This window comes from Tasmannia lanceolata, unplaced genomic scaffold (genome assembly GCF_043159265.1).
Source record: "Tasmannia lanceolata isolate RefF3 unplaced genomic scaffold, GAP_Taslan_0.1 ptg000007l, whole genome shotgun sequence".
Classification (NCBI taxonomy): domain Eukaryota; kingdom Viridiplantae; phylum Streptophyta; class Magnoliopsida; order Canellales; family Winteraceae; genus Tasmannia; species Tasmannia lanceolata.
The window spans coordinates 5,125,566-5,140,372 of NW_027518684.1; the positions used below are offsets into that span (position 1 = coordinate 5,125,566).

A 14,807-nucleotide genomic window follows, 5' to 3' on the forward strand; every position below is an offset into this window, starting at 1 on the left:
AGGTTCCTTCCCTGGAAAATCAGAGGATCTCAAATGAAATTATCCTGCATAATCCCTTTGATGCTTTGGAAGATGAGGAAGCTGATAATAGGGAAAATCACTCAGGAGAGCAGGAGCTTTCAAAAGAAGTTTCTCAAATTCCCTCAGTCCCCCTAGCATTGTCTAATTCATTCAGCTTACTGGATAAGCCTGAACCTGAAGGTCCAAGCCTAGTTGAGGATTCCATTGCCGCCACACAAAGCTTAAAGAAAGGAAAGTTTGCCGAAATTGATTGCGACGATGCATCCTTCACTCCTCAGAGCAATGTCTTGAAAAAAATTCCTGATGAAATCAGGGAGCTGAAAGGAGCGGAGGACCTCGATGAGGCAAGGAGCGATGATACAGAAAATCAGTTTTCTGATGAAGAAGCAGAGAATGTAGAAGAGAAGAAACGAGAAGATGGTGAAGAAGATCACGCCCAACATAAGAAAAAAGAAACTCCCCATCAAAGGACTTCTAAACCCCCAAAGGTTGAGAAGCTGAGGAAAAGAATGAGAGCAAGAAGATTTAGCCAGAAGATGAAAGAAGTCTTTGACCACTAGGGGCTATAATGGGGCCCGACTCTATAGTTCACATGTATTCTCTCTTGTTGTGCTTGTTTTAAGTTTTGATATCAATTATCAAGGGTATCATGTCCTTGTTTGTTCTGCCCCCTTCCTTAGCCATTGTTCAAAGGATTGGGGCGTCGTCTTCTTCCTTTTATTGTAACATCTTTCTCTAATCAATATACTGGTAGGGGTCCGCCTAACCCCAGCTTACCGATCAAAAAAAAAAAAAAAACAAATCATACATAGAGTAACATTCAGGTCTTGGATTTGTTCAATATATTGATGGTTTGGGATGGACATATTTCTCAGGGACAAATTCCTGCTCTTGTTTCTTCGAGGAATGACTTTGAATAAAACTATAATATGTGTTGCATTTGTTGTATTCTTAAAAGGTACTTTTGCTCTTCTCTTTGGTATCTCCAATTGGCATTTTACTTTCTTATATAGCGTATATAAGGTTCTTATATAAGGTTCTTGCCTTATTGCAGATAAAATTGAATTGTTCAACTCTTTCTTTATTATTAATATCTATGTGTGTGTGTGTGTGCATATATTCCACCGATTCTACAAACTTCTACTTTATTTCAACTTTGCCGATAGAAAGCAGTGTTTGTTCTTGATCTCTGCTCCAGTTGATACTACTTTGCTGATAAAAATTGTGGTTGTTCTTGATCTCTGCTCCAGTGAATATAACATACTCCATTTAACTAAGTTTTCACTGCATATTTATCTCACCAGTTAAAGCATGCCTGCAAGTGATCCCTGGAACTTTGGAAGGCCGTAGATATTCTAATGTTGGATTTGTTGAAATTGTCAGAAGCTCTCACGAGAGTCCAAACTAGGCCGAAAGAGGAGTTAGAGGAGGATAGCTCGTTGCAGATTGCCTTGGAGAGCAGCAAAAAAGCAGTGATTCAAGGCAGCATGGATCTCTTACTAGTAAGAAATGCGGCTCCATGAAAGATTACATGTTAAAATCACAAGGCTAACAATAATCATTTGATGATAAAATATTTTATCTCTAGCTTCATATTTGTTTGAGAAAGCAAGCAAGATTAGTGCTTGGTTGTGGCTTGCATTTCTACCTGGAACCCCCCTTGGGTGTTTGGATAATACAAATTTAGCATGATTAACTTGTTCTTATGTACCATCCCCTGCACAGATTCTGAAGAAACTACAATTGTTGTTGTTATTATTATTATTACTACTATTACTCTATTAGTACTACTATTACTATTAGTTTGACAATAGGTGTTTAAAGTAACATGCCATGTATGTGAAAAAGCATTTTCAGCATGGCCTCCATCAGTGTGTGTATGTGACTTGGGAGATATAGTAAATAAAACATTTTTTTTTGCTTGGAGGGGATTGATATCCACACTCCTTTGTTTCAGTAATGGCAGTCCATTCTTTACCTTACACTTGGAACAACTATAGAGATTCTTCAGACCATATTTCCTAGTATCATCCCGATGTTCATTGCGGGTCTCCAGTTTAGAAATCCTGGTATCATGACACGATTGCTTTCAACAATCGTTTCTTTTTATCTGAAGTGAGCTCAGTCAGTCTACTCTGAGGGATTTGAGTCAAATGGTGACTCTGACCTTCTTTGCTGGCTTCTTCATGAATGATCCCAGCTCATAACAATGAACCGCGGTGAACCCTCAGACGACCTATCTGAGATTAGGGGCGAGATCCTCAATAGTGGTGACCCTCTCACTCTTCCATGTACTTATACATGTACCAAATGCTCATACGGAAAAGTGAACTCCTGGGTCTAGAACTAGGGGGGTTGCTCCGAGTGGCCGATCAGAAAAGTGGTTAATAAAGTTGGAGTGCCACTATCAAAACAAGGTGTGAGTATCATTTCTCAAGCTTCTATGTAATATAGTATATGAGCTTAAATTGCATGAAAATAGATATGGTTATGTCCAAGTATGGTGTTATATCCAGATATTGGAAGTTTGGGTAGGATCAATTTGTACCTATAAATACTTGTGAGATCTTCTGAATTACCAACATAACAGCTTCATGCCATGCTAATTACATGTGACATTTCTGAAATCAGCTTGAAAAATGTAATAATTGCTTTGATGGTACAACCATGAAACAGCCATGGAGATCAATAATTGCTTTACTGCTTCTGGTATCTTCAAACACTCCAGTTACAGGCTGAAATTGGGGCTTGGGAAGTGCATTTCTAAATTCCATTGATACAAGGCTGCAAATTTGTAATGCCCGCCGCCGCCAAGGGTCGGTAATATAACTAAAGATTTAAATAAAAAGAAGTGGAATTTCGGGGACGAAATTCTTTTTAAGGGGCGTAGAATGTAATGCCCGACCCCACTAAGGGTCCGTAGTGTTAATGTTTGTAATTTAATTTTGACCTTTGATCTTCCGATCAACGGTTTTGATTGCAAAGATCTCCTTGATCGGAAATCTATGGTTTAGATTTTGGTTCTTTGGACCGTTGGATCGTTGATAGGATCCCTCTAGTCGCTTATCGGGCTAGAGTGGGTTTGGATCCTCGCTTTTGTGCCGATTTTTCCCTTGATCCTTCAAGATCAAGAGATTGGGAAAATCGACGGCTCGTATTGTATTTTCGCCATTTTGTTTGTAACCAAATCTTGAGGCATCAAATCATGCGATTAACTTCAGTTTAGTGACATGGTGTTAGATTTTGTAACCAGATCTTGAGGCATCAAATCATGCCAAATTGGTGATTCCTCTTATTCTTGTCGATGGTTAACTTCAGCTTAGTCCTTAATACTTTGATGGGACTTTTATACACTAGTGCTTGATATGATTAACTTCTGTTAGTCCAAAACACATTGTGTTCGCGACGATTAGTATTCTCCAGCAAACACAACTATTTCTGCTCCACTAAAATATGCTGAGAATTTTAGATATTTGAGCCTGCATCCCTCTAGGGGCCTTCCTCTCTGTTTCACTGATAATATTCATTCCATTCACCAGTCCAATTGTTATGTAGTTGTTGAATAGTGTGAGTGTAGTTTAGGCATTACGTGTACATTAGAGGGTATTGTAGTCATTTGAAATGCCCCTTGGGCTTATATCATTGTACATTGGATGCCCTATTTGGGCCTATATATAGGCCTATATATATACATCATATACATGAGGAGCTCCCTAGTGGAGACTCTCCATCTCTCTACTCCTCTTCTTCTTCATCTATTCTTACCCTGACTCCATTTCTAACATGGTATCAGAGCCAAAGGGCGAATCCTCAGTTAAAGAAGAAGAAGAAGAGTCTATCCTACCTAGGCGAATCCTCAGTTAAAGAAGAAGAAGAGTCTATCCTACTTGGGCGAATCCTCAGTTAAAGAAGAAGAGTCTATCCCACCTCACTACACGTATCATCTTTCTCTCGTATCTGTGTGTTTCCGCAACCCTTTTCCGCAACCATTTTAGCGTCTGTGTATATCTCACAAAACCCTTTTCTTTTCTCGCAAGTCTCTCGTCTTTCCCTCTCTCATGTTTTCTGTGAAACACTCCTCCATATCTCCTCTCTTATTAATTGCAAGTTTAATCGCAGCTTTTAATCGCAAGTGTTTTTCTATGTCTTTGTGATTGCATCATATATACTTGCGATTATCTCCTCCCTGTTAATCGCACTCTCCTCCTTGCGATTACTCTGTGCGATTAACATTTTCAAACCCTTGCGATTACCTTGAGTAATCGCACAAGACTCTTCTCGCGATTATAGGTCTTGCAATTAACCCTAATCTCAAGATGGGTCTTGAGATTAAGTATCAAACATCTCGCGATTATATTTTTTGTCTTGCGATTAATAATCGCACCATCTCTTGCGATTTGGTTCTGCGATTAACTTTTTCCTTGGTTTTTCGATTAACTTGGTCTTGCATAAGATATGTTGTTAATCGCATATTTCTTTCCTTGCAATTAACAATAATCTGTTAATTGCATTTGGCAAATCCCATTTCCTTTGCCGTAATATCCCAAAAGCAAAACAATAATTTCCTTCTTTGTTTGTCTTTGTCCTAAACCCTAGATCTATAACCCCCTGTCTTATTTCCGTATTTTCTCTCTTCTATATTTTTTGGTTTGTATGGCCTTCGTCTTGTTCTCCAAGATGCACCCTAAATGTTTGAAGAAATGTTCGAAAGAGATTTGGTGCCTTGGACTCATTTTCTTTTCAAGTTGAAGGTATTCGACCTTCAACTTGAGGGAGAGTGTTGTCTTCTCTTGCCGTCATGTATTTTTTCTCTTGTTGTCATGTAGTTCTTGGGTTGTCTCTTGTTGTCCTCTTTGTTGTCTTCCTGAGGGAGTGTTGGTGTTGTTCTTCTTGCTGTCGTGTTTCCTTGTCTTGTCATCTCCGAGCTCATGTAATCTTGCCGAGGGGGAGTGTTATCATCTTCTCTTTATGTTCTTCGTCCGTCTTCTTGGTGTTTGTTCTTCCATTGTCAGTTTCTTGTTCATTGTTTCCTCTTTGATGTCTTCTCTTGGCCTAGTTTTACGCATTATCCGGCTTTATGCCTTATCTTTCCGAGCGATGGGGTCCTCATCGTTGGCTGTCTCTCTTCAGGAGACGGTTTCCCCGTCGACCTTCTTTCCGGATGATGGTTTCCCCATCATTGGTCTGCTCTCTTCAGGCAGCGATTTCCTCGTCGACCCTCTTTCCGGGCGATGGTTTCCCCATCGTTGGCTGGCTCTCTTCAGGCGGCGGTTTCCCCGTCGACCCTCTTTCCGGGCGATGGTTTCACCATAGTTGGTCGGCTCTCTTGAGGCGGCGGTTTCCCCGTCTACCCTCTTTCTAGGTGATGATTTCTCCATCGTTGGCCGGCTCTTTTTCAGCCGATGGTTTCCTCATTGTTGGTCGACTATCTTTAGGCGACGATGTTCATGCCGTTGACCTTGTCTCCAGACAGTGGTTTTCACATTGTTGGTTGGTTGTCTTTTCCCCTTTTCTGTCTCTAATGGTTTCTCCATCGCTTGTTATCTCCTATTAGCGTGGTGCTGCTTAGCTGGTGTTCCTGCTCGTGGTGCTTCGCTGTTTCTCATCTGCGCGCCCTTGGTGTGCCTATTTTGCTCGTTGGACTGTTGCTGGTTCCTGCCATGGCGCCTCCATTGCTCATTGATATGCAGATTTGTTCGTTGTGCTTTCATTCAAGGGAGGCCCTATTTGATCGCTCTCACGATAGTGCTACTTTAGGGGGAGCTGCTCTTTTTGATGGTCGTTGATCTCGCTGCTATACTCATGTGGCTTCTGTTATCTTTTATTATGTATTCACCACACCAGCTTGGGAAGTGTTATACCAAGCTGGATGTGTGTGAGATTATTGTACTTTTTTGTTATTTTTAGTTGTTATTTTAGTTTTCTTTGTACCAAGCTGGAGTTCGATAGTATATACACTCCAGCTTGAGGGGAAGTGTTGAATAGTGTAAGAGTAGTTTAGGCATTACGTATACATGAGAGGGTATTGTAGTCATTGTACATTGGATGTCCTATTTGGGCCTATATATACATCATATACATGAGAAGCTCCCTAGTGGAGAGTCTCCATCTCTCTACTCTTCTTCTTCCTCTCTCTAACCCTAACTTCATTTTAACAGTAGTCATTTTATTTGTTTTAACTCAACTGTCTTTCAGATCAATGGTACTCGGACACTTCTTGAGGCCTAGCGTACCATGTCTAGCACGATACAATACCAATATCCACATTGTATACTTCTATTGCTCAAAATAACTATCATGTATCAAACATGTCACTCTCTTCGAATTAACTATCATTTTTTTTTGCTCGTTAGTGTCACATATTTACAGCTATAATTTATGTGACAACTATAATTTTGAGTATGTGAACATTTTCTCATCAACTCCAAAAGTTTACTAACATATTAAATTCACTGATATCCATTTGAACTTTAAACAGATTTATGAAGAAAATCATGTTTGAAGTGCCCAGTAGCATGGAATTAAAATATGATTAGCCACTTCTATTGTATCATCACAAAACGTACATGAAACCATTAGATCTATTTTTCTTTTTCGCCAACTAGTGAGACATTAATACTTTACTTTGAAGTGCTTGCTATTGAAAGTCAATTGTCGTAAGAGATCGTTCAAATTTCCTAATAATGAAAAGCTATTACGAACTGAGCTAGTTAAGCTGATGTAATAAAATGATATAATTGAAAGTCTAAATAACAAGTCAAACGTCCGGATCAACTCTGCAATATACCCTCATGCAAGAATAAGTACCACCACTATGACTCAAGGTGCTCTATAGATTCTTCCATACTTCTCTTTGAGTATTCTTCCCAAATTATAGGATCCCACATTGCCATTGGCCAGAAATGTCTACATACTCTTGAGCAGACTCATTTGAAGTACTTTTACCTCCTCTTTCTTGAACCTACATGCCTCCTGTGATTGTAAAACTCCTTTAAAGTTATATTATCTAGGAGAAAATGAAGAACGATATGTATAATACTTTCGTGCTGTGTTATATAATTTTCTGAAAATGCCTATGGGGAGTCAAAAATTTTTGTTTTCTTGAGTCTGGACATGATTGTGTTTGTTTTGAAGAGGAATACAAATGTCCAACATGATGGTTCAGAAAATCAAGATAAACAAATGAGGGTTCTTTGAGTAGTGCTTACCATATACCATAATAGGTGGATTGTAAGCATCTTCATCGTTGTACTTTTGGATTTTAGTTGCATAACATTAAATTTGTGTGCTCTCTCCTTTGGTTATGTTTTGACCCCTTGTTCCTTCCCCAGGAGTTCCGTCAGCTTCTTGATGATAACCTAGAGTTGTTAGCGAAGCTGAGAGACTTAATTATTGACTGGGTGCAAGAAGGGTTTCAAGACTTCTTTAGGTCACTTGATGATCATTTCCTTTTGCGGGCTGGACGAAATACATCAACCAATCAGGATCCAAGTTTTATCGATGGAACACAAGTGGACAAAGTGCTCACTGGACTTGTTCTTGTGCTGGCGCAACTTTCTATTTTCATAGAACAAAGTGCCATCCCAAGAATTACTGAGGCAAGAAGCTAGCTCATATTTAAATGTTAATTCTGTATTTAGAGTTTTGCATGCCACTTGTGGATTACTGAAGCAAAACTTGTATTATCCTGTATTATGTTCGAGATTCTGCCTGCCCAATACCATATTTGACGGCACTTTCTTATAGTTCCACCTTCTACTTGCCAGGAAATAGCTGCTTCTTTTTCTGGAGGTGGTGTTCGTGGCTATGAATATGGACCTGCATTTGTTCCTGGAGAGATCTGCCGAATATTCCGCACTGCCGCTGAGAAGTTTTTGCATCTTGTATGAGTGAAATCTTCTCTATAGACTATGCTTATGATTATTGTTTTGCTTTTTATTTATTTATTTATTGATTTCATGGCTCAATCGCTGAAAAGTTTTTGCATCTTGTATGAGTGAATGGCTCAATCCACAATGCATAACCAAGTGCTAAGAACGAGGTTATACACAACTTGATAAGTTAATGCTATGTATCCATCTTTAGAGTTAAGGATTCCATAGAATAATTGCATCTTCATATTGAAGAAATCATTTTTTTAAAGGTTTCTAACCTAAAGGCATGTGGTATGTTATGCATAAAAATCCATTATCATCAGAAATGTAGTGGAGTAACTGCCAATTGCTTGCGCTTACTTTCGCATAAGTGACTGAGCTACTATATTTTCTATGTTTGTGAACCCAAACCAATGACTACGGGACAATCATTTTAGAATGGAGCAACAAGAAGCAGAAACTGGGGCATGAACTAATGCATTTTGAATTCCATGCAATGACCTCTATCAACCAGACTTAGTGGCATGGTTCTAGTATATTAGCAGATTACATCTCAAAGTTTTATTCTATACGATGACACCAAATGTGCTCTCGATATGTCATGAATATATTAATTTTAGAGAGCCATGTCTCCCTCAGTAGATGAAATTTTAGGTTCTTTGGGAGGAAGCTAGCTTTCCAGGTACAAGTTGCATGACTTATAAAATGGAAGTGGGCATCGGGCTTGTAAGGATAGCTTGTCACATCTGAGGACTCAGATCCTCATAGCTGGATAGCTTACATGATTGGGCTCCCAGTAGATATATGATTCCAATGTATGTAATACTATTTTGTAGAATGCAACCAAATCCTACTTGGGGGTGGTTGTGGGAATGTGGGATGCTGCAATCAATTTTACCTGAAATAATAAGCGTCACCAAGACAAGTGCTCATTTTTGTCTCACACTTCACTGAGGGGCCACTCTTCAGATTTTGGCTATGAAACTTTTTTTTTGCTCCATGATACCATTCACGAGCACAGGAAAACCACTTACAGATCGGCATCTATCAGGATCACTTGTCCAGTGTGCATTAGTTTACAATTTTACCTAAATATCTCCTGCCTTGTGTGCTCCATATTGAAGCACATAATGAATTGTTACCCGCTCATATTGAAGAAATCATTTGGCTGCTTGTAAATCTTCTTCTCTAGGGTCATGAAGGTGTTGATAGACCTGATTCACTACGTGACTGGCATGAGTTATGGTTAAATTGAGATACTGTAAAGCGCCCACTATGTTGCGATATGTAATAGGGTCTCTGGCCGTTACGCCTTCACCGCTCAATTTTTGGTTAAATACTGTTGGAATATTGACTTCTTTGTAGTTAATCATCCTAGATCTGTTTGGAAGATGAAATACTGTTGAAGAATGAGGGGAATTCAGATCTGATCTAGTCAGAAGTGATTTTGTCAATGTGTACTGACATTGTCTCCCTCATCAAGTGGTTGTTTCATTGCAACAAACTGATAAAACAAGTATTTCATCTTCCCTAGGTATTCGTGAGTCAACAGACATCCTTTCTAGCAGATCTGAACTTCTATTCGAAGACGTGCTAATGATTTGATTCAGATCAAGGTGGAGTGACATACTGCATCTTCATTTTATACTCTTTCCACGATCACTTTACATTCATGTGCTATAAAGCCATCCTAATTAAGAGAGCATTCAATATCTGAGGAAATTCATCATTCTATGCACTACACCAAACTGTTGAGGTTGGACTTGGAATATTCCACTGAATTTATCTGTTGTCTACACCAATCTACTGTAGAAATATGAAAGCACATCCGTAGGAAATTAAAATGCATCAAATTATATGGGACTGCTATCCGTTTTGACCAACTCTTTAATCCAATGGAACCATGTTACTCTATCTTATAAGTTACATATCAGTATGATTAAATCTTCACGAATCAAGTTGCATAGTATAGGAGAAAAGAAATAAGATCAGCTTGTCGTGAGCCCTTTGATGTAGTAAGAGAAATATCTTTCAAGATCCACTCAAAAGGATAAACAATCGCGAAGCAGACACTCAAGTCAAGGCCCTTATTTTTCACCAAGTTCCATCTTTATCATCAGGCATGTATTTTCATATCCTTGCAGTGTATGATCTTTTCTGTAGATGTTTCCATCCATAGGATAGGGTTTTATTGAAGTATAACAAAAACCAAAAGCTTAGTAAAAGTTTGTGACCCTGCAAGATACATGTCAACGAGTTTGTGACCCAGCGATATACATGTCAACATTACAATGTTAAACTGAGAACCTATGTACAGAATGTGTTGCATCATACATAAAAATGGCAAGTTTAAGGTTCTTATATTCCTTGAAGTGTGTTTATGCCCTTTATTAATTACTCCCACAGTTAACATCTATTGTTAGTTAATATACTTCAACTATCTTAAAAATGTTTTATGCTTCTCATCTGAAATTTTTTGCAAGCGGCTGAGCTTTTGTTTGGCTTTCTTGTTTCTTTGCAGTATATACATATGAAAACTCAGAAAATATCAATTCTTTTGAAAAAGCGATTTACAACACCTAACTGGGTCAAGGTCAGTGCAGCTTGTATCTTTTATGTCACTGAGTGCTTGTGAGGAAATACTTAATTGGGACACAATTGGATACTTCTTACCTGTCTAACCTTTCTGGCAAATGACTCAACAGCACAAGGAGCCAAGAGAAGTTCATATGTTTGTTGATTTATTCCTTCAAGAGGTTCGTATGTTTGTTTTTTCTCCTTTTTCTTTATATGTGATAATATCCAATTAAAAAAAACTTAGCAAATTGTGCTTGAATGACTTCTTATTTTCTTTTTTACTTTTATGTTCCCATGGTAAACTATCTCATAATCACAACTGTATATTTGGTAGTCACTGCCATGGCAAATTATTAAGAGATTTCCACATGAGAATGCCGATATTATAGAGGTATATCCATCTTACAAATTATTGAGATAGTGAGCCACCATTTGCTCTCGAGTTGGGTAATGAGAAAATATAATGACTATAAGAATCTCGTGGATTTCAAATTAAAGCCTCAGACTTGATTCAAGAATTACCATCAACTTGACTAATCTTGTTTCCTAGTAAAATATGTTTATATTGATATGAGAACTAAAATTGATTGTAAGTTTTGTGGTTCATGAATCGAGATTGTCCAGTTAGTCCATAAACTAAGATTCATCAAAAGCATAAATTTTTCAGTAGCTTTGATCACAGGTAAATCATTCACTAATACTGCCCTAAAATCTAATTCCAAGTTATCAACGATAGTCAAAGTTTTGAAACATTTATCATTTGCATATTTAATTGAGATTTCTCCAAATATGTGGCCTTAGATCACCACCTTGTTAAAAAGATAAATGGGATCCATCTATTGAAAATAAAATTATGTGCATATTCCATATATGGTTATGGAGCTGATATTTACACTTTGGTAGACAAACTCTGTATTATGAACATCTTCACTGGCTCATACATCTTATTGGGAAGTGTGAAAGCATGTGCACAATCTCTCAAATAAAGAAAAAGGGCACCTAGCAAAACAAGGGATTGCAGCATATGTGGAGCTGTAGCCATTTTAGCACAATGGTGTTTTTTTTGCACTATGGTTTTGCATATGAAAACCACCACATCATCTAATTACGAGGTCTTAGATGATGTTGTGGTTTCATGTGGAATTGCATATTGCAAAAAGTGGCTAGTACTGCGATGATATCTGCACCAGCTGTTCGAATAATTACCCTATTTTTTATTGTTCGTGTTTGACTTCTAGATCCATTTTTCTAAATGACTAAAATACCCTCTTTCTCAAGTTCTCCCTCCCCTAACTCCTTCCTCTTGTTTCCCTTTCCCTCTTCACCGTCAAATCACTTCACCATTGCAATGTCAACTTTTATTGATGGGTTGAAGTTGTTGATAACCAATGAAACCTTCATTTATGCGGACACATTTTTGTTCTCAAGGCAAGGTTTTAAATTTCGGTTTTGGTCGCCATGGAGACGGAATCCTGGCTTGGGACAGGCTGTGAGCTAATGAGTCACACCATGAAGCTTTGGGAGAGGGTAATTGAGCATAGACTAAGAGAAGAGACTAAGGTTTCAGAGAATCAATTTGGATTCATGCCCGTATGATCGACTATGGAAGCTATCTTCTTGATCAGGCGGTTAATGGAGAGATTTAGAGAAAATAAGAAGGACCTTCATATGGTTTTCATTGATTTGGAGAAAGCGTAGGACAAAGTTCCCAGGAGCAAGGTTTTAAATTTCAACCGAAATCCCAAATTTCGGTCAATACATAAATCAAAATTGATAAAATTTGAAATGGTATATTATTTCGATCTAAATGACTGAAATTTCGTTTTCATGTCAGGGATTTCGCCAAAAAATCTGGAATTTGTTAATTATTTAATATATTCCCGAAATTTCAGCCGAAATTACTGAAATTACCGAAATTTCAGCCGAAATTACCGAAATTTCAAGGGAGGATAAAATAATACTTTTTTATGTCGTTGGATTTTGAACGCCAAATTTTTTGGTTTCAGTGTGTTCCGAAACTCATTCTGAAACCGAAATTTAAAACCTTGCCCAGGAGTGTTATGTGGTGGGTTCTTGAAAGGAAAAAAGTGCCTACTAAATATGTCGATGTGATTAAGGATATGTACGATAGAGCAGTAACTAGTGTCAGAACCACGGATGGCATGTCTAGTGAGTTTCCAATTACAATAAGACTGCACCAAGGATCGGCTCTAAGCCCTTATCTTTTCACGCTAGTTATGGATGAGCTTACGGAGGGTATCCAGGATGAGGTGCCGTGGTGTATGTTATTTGCAGATGACATAGTGTTAATTGATGAAACCAAAGCATGAGTAAATTCTAAGTTAGAGTTATGGAGAACTATTTTGGAATCCAAAGGTTTTAGACTAAGTAGGACTAAGACAAAATATATGGAATGCAACTTTAGTAATGTAAGGAAGCAGGATGAAGATGTAGTAAATATGACTGGACAGGAGGTACCTAAGAGGGATATCTTTCGCTATCTTGGTTCAATTCTACGTAAGGAGGGATTGAAGAGGATGTTAACCATAGAATAAGAGCAGGTTGGTTGAAGTGGAAGCTTACCTCAGGAGTTCTGTGCGACCGTAAAATCCCTACCAAGTTGAAGGGAAAGTTTTATAAGACAACTGTGAGGCCAGCCATGTTGTACAGCTTAGAATGTTGGGCCACCAAGAAGCAACATGTGCATAAGATGAGTGTAGCGGAGATGCGAATGCTTAGATGGATGTGCGGCCACACAAGGTTAGATAAAATTAAAAATGAAGTCATTCGTAAAAAGGTGGAGGTGGCACCAATTGGGGAGAAGATGAGAGAGCACCGCTGAAGATGGTTTGGATATATCCAACGTAGGCCTTTGGATGCTCCGGTGAGAAGAGGCGACTCATGCCAAATTGATGGAGTAAGAAGAGGTAGGGGCAGACCGAAAAAACTTGGGTAGAAACAGTGCGGAAAGACTTGATAGCTAGGAACATAACAGAGAACATGACCTTGGATAGGATAGAATGGAAGAAAATGATCCACGTAGAAGAACCCAACTAGAGCCAGGATTAGAGGCAGGTAGATTCCTCCTTCATGAAAATTTTCTAAAGGATTCATTTAGCCAACCCCAACTAGTTTGGGACAAAGGCTTTGTTGAGTTGAGTCGAGTTGAAAATTTTGGTGGAAATCCTCTAAAATCAATGAAACTTATAGAAACATATGCAAAGAATAGAATTTAAAGATGAAACTTCGGGAAATGCTAGAATAAGCACAAATAGACACAGGTTATATCATAGATTTGCACATGTTTTACACTACTGCATTATTACAAATGGTGTTTCTGGCACTATATATGATGGACATTGTAAGGTGCCCTTTAAAAACATATTCATAATGGAACTAATTGATTGCTTTTGTTTGCTTCTCCTTCATGGAAGAAGAAAAAGTCAATTGCTACTCAAGTAATATACTTACAGTATCTTTTTGGTTTGTCATAGTTGCAAGCCATAGGAACTGAAGTAAGACAGATATTGCCACGCGGGCTCATCCGAAGGCACCATCGTTCTGACAGTACAGGAAGCACCACTTCTTCCCGCAGCAACCCAAGACAAGATAAAATGGTCCGTACAAATACTCAACGTGCCAGGAGCCAGCTTTTGGAGAGCCATCTTGCAAAATTATTTAAGCAAAAAATGGAAATTTTCACAAAAGTTGAACACACACAGGTATATATCTGATCCCATGAGAAGAAGTCGGCACATTGTTTCTTTGACCCTATAAAATTCAGAAGATAAATGAATCTGAGTTTGCTTATGATTGTCAGGAGTCTATTGTATCAACTGTAGTGAAGCTTTGCCTGAAAAGTTTGCAAGAATTCGTCCGACTCCAAACATTCAACCGAAGTGGATTCCAGCAAATTCAGTTGGATATCCAGTTTCTGAGAAATCCATTAAAAGAGATTGCTGAAGACGAGGCTTCTATTGATTTCTTACTGGATGAGGTAAGAGATGTTTGTTGTAGCTTGTATACAGAACTTATTCAAGTTAGATTCTTTATTTTACTAGCTTAGTTGTAGGCACCTGCTTTGCAAAACCAGGTGTAGTAGAAAACTGCACAAATGGAAATGCATTTCAAAAGGATAGTACAAATACCCTTAAAATTTCACATGCCGCCTTGTCAATTTGTCCTGTACTTTAAAATATAAGAGCAAATCAAATAAGATGAGCTGACTTGGTGGAAAATGCATGTGTATGGGTATTTGTATATCTACCAATTCCTTTTTCAAGTGCTTTTTTATATAGTTTCTTGTTAATGCAGGGTCATCTTTTGTTCCTTAAG

The 14,807-nt window shown here is 38.2% G+C and overlaps 1 protein-coding gene across 2 annotated transcripts in view; it reads left to right on the forward strand.

The window, feature by feature from the left end:
* The window catches only part of LOC143881555 (Vps51/Vps67 family (components of vesicular transport) protein), a 35,671-nt gene that overhangs the window by 19,175 nt on the left and 1,689 nt on the right, over positions 1-14,807 (forward strand). The window contains exons 13-19 of one of the 2 annotated variants that reach the window (XM_077384685.1): positions 1,408-1,523; positions 7,353-7,619; positions 7,788-7,904; positions 10,417-10,488; positions 10,601-10,651; positions 13,967-14,194; positions 14,293-14,469. In XM_077384685.1, the coding sequence (XP_077240800.1) occupies positions 1,408-1,523; positions 7,353-7,619; positions 7,788-7,904; positions 10,417-10,488; positions 10,601-10,651; positions 13,967-14,194; positions 14,293-14,469 (1,028 nt within the window). Of the gene's footprint in view, positions 1-1,404; positions 1,524-7,352; positions 7,620-7,787; positions 7,905-10,416; positions 10,489-10,600; positions 10,652-13,966; positions 14,195-14,292; positions 14,470-14,807 lie in introns of both variants that reach the window. The other variant, XM_077384684.1, reaches the window with a different exon arrangement.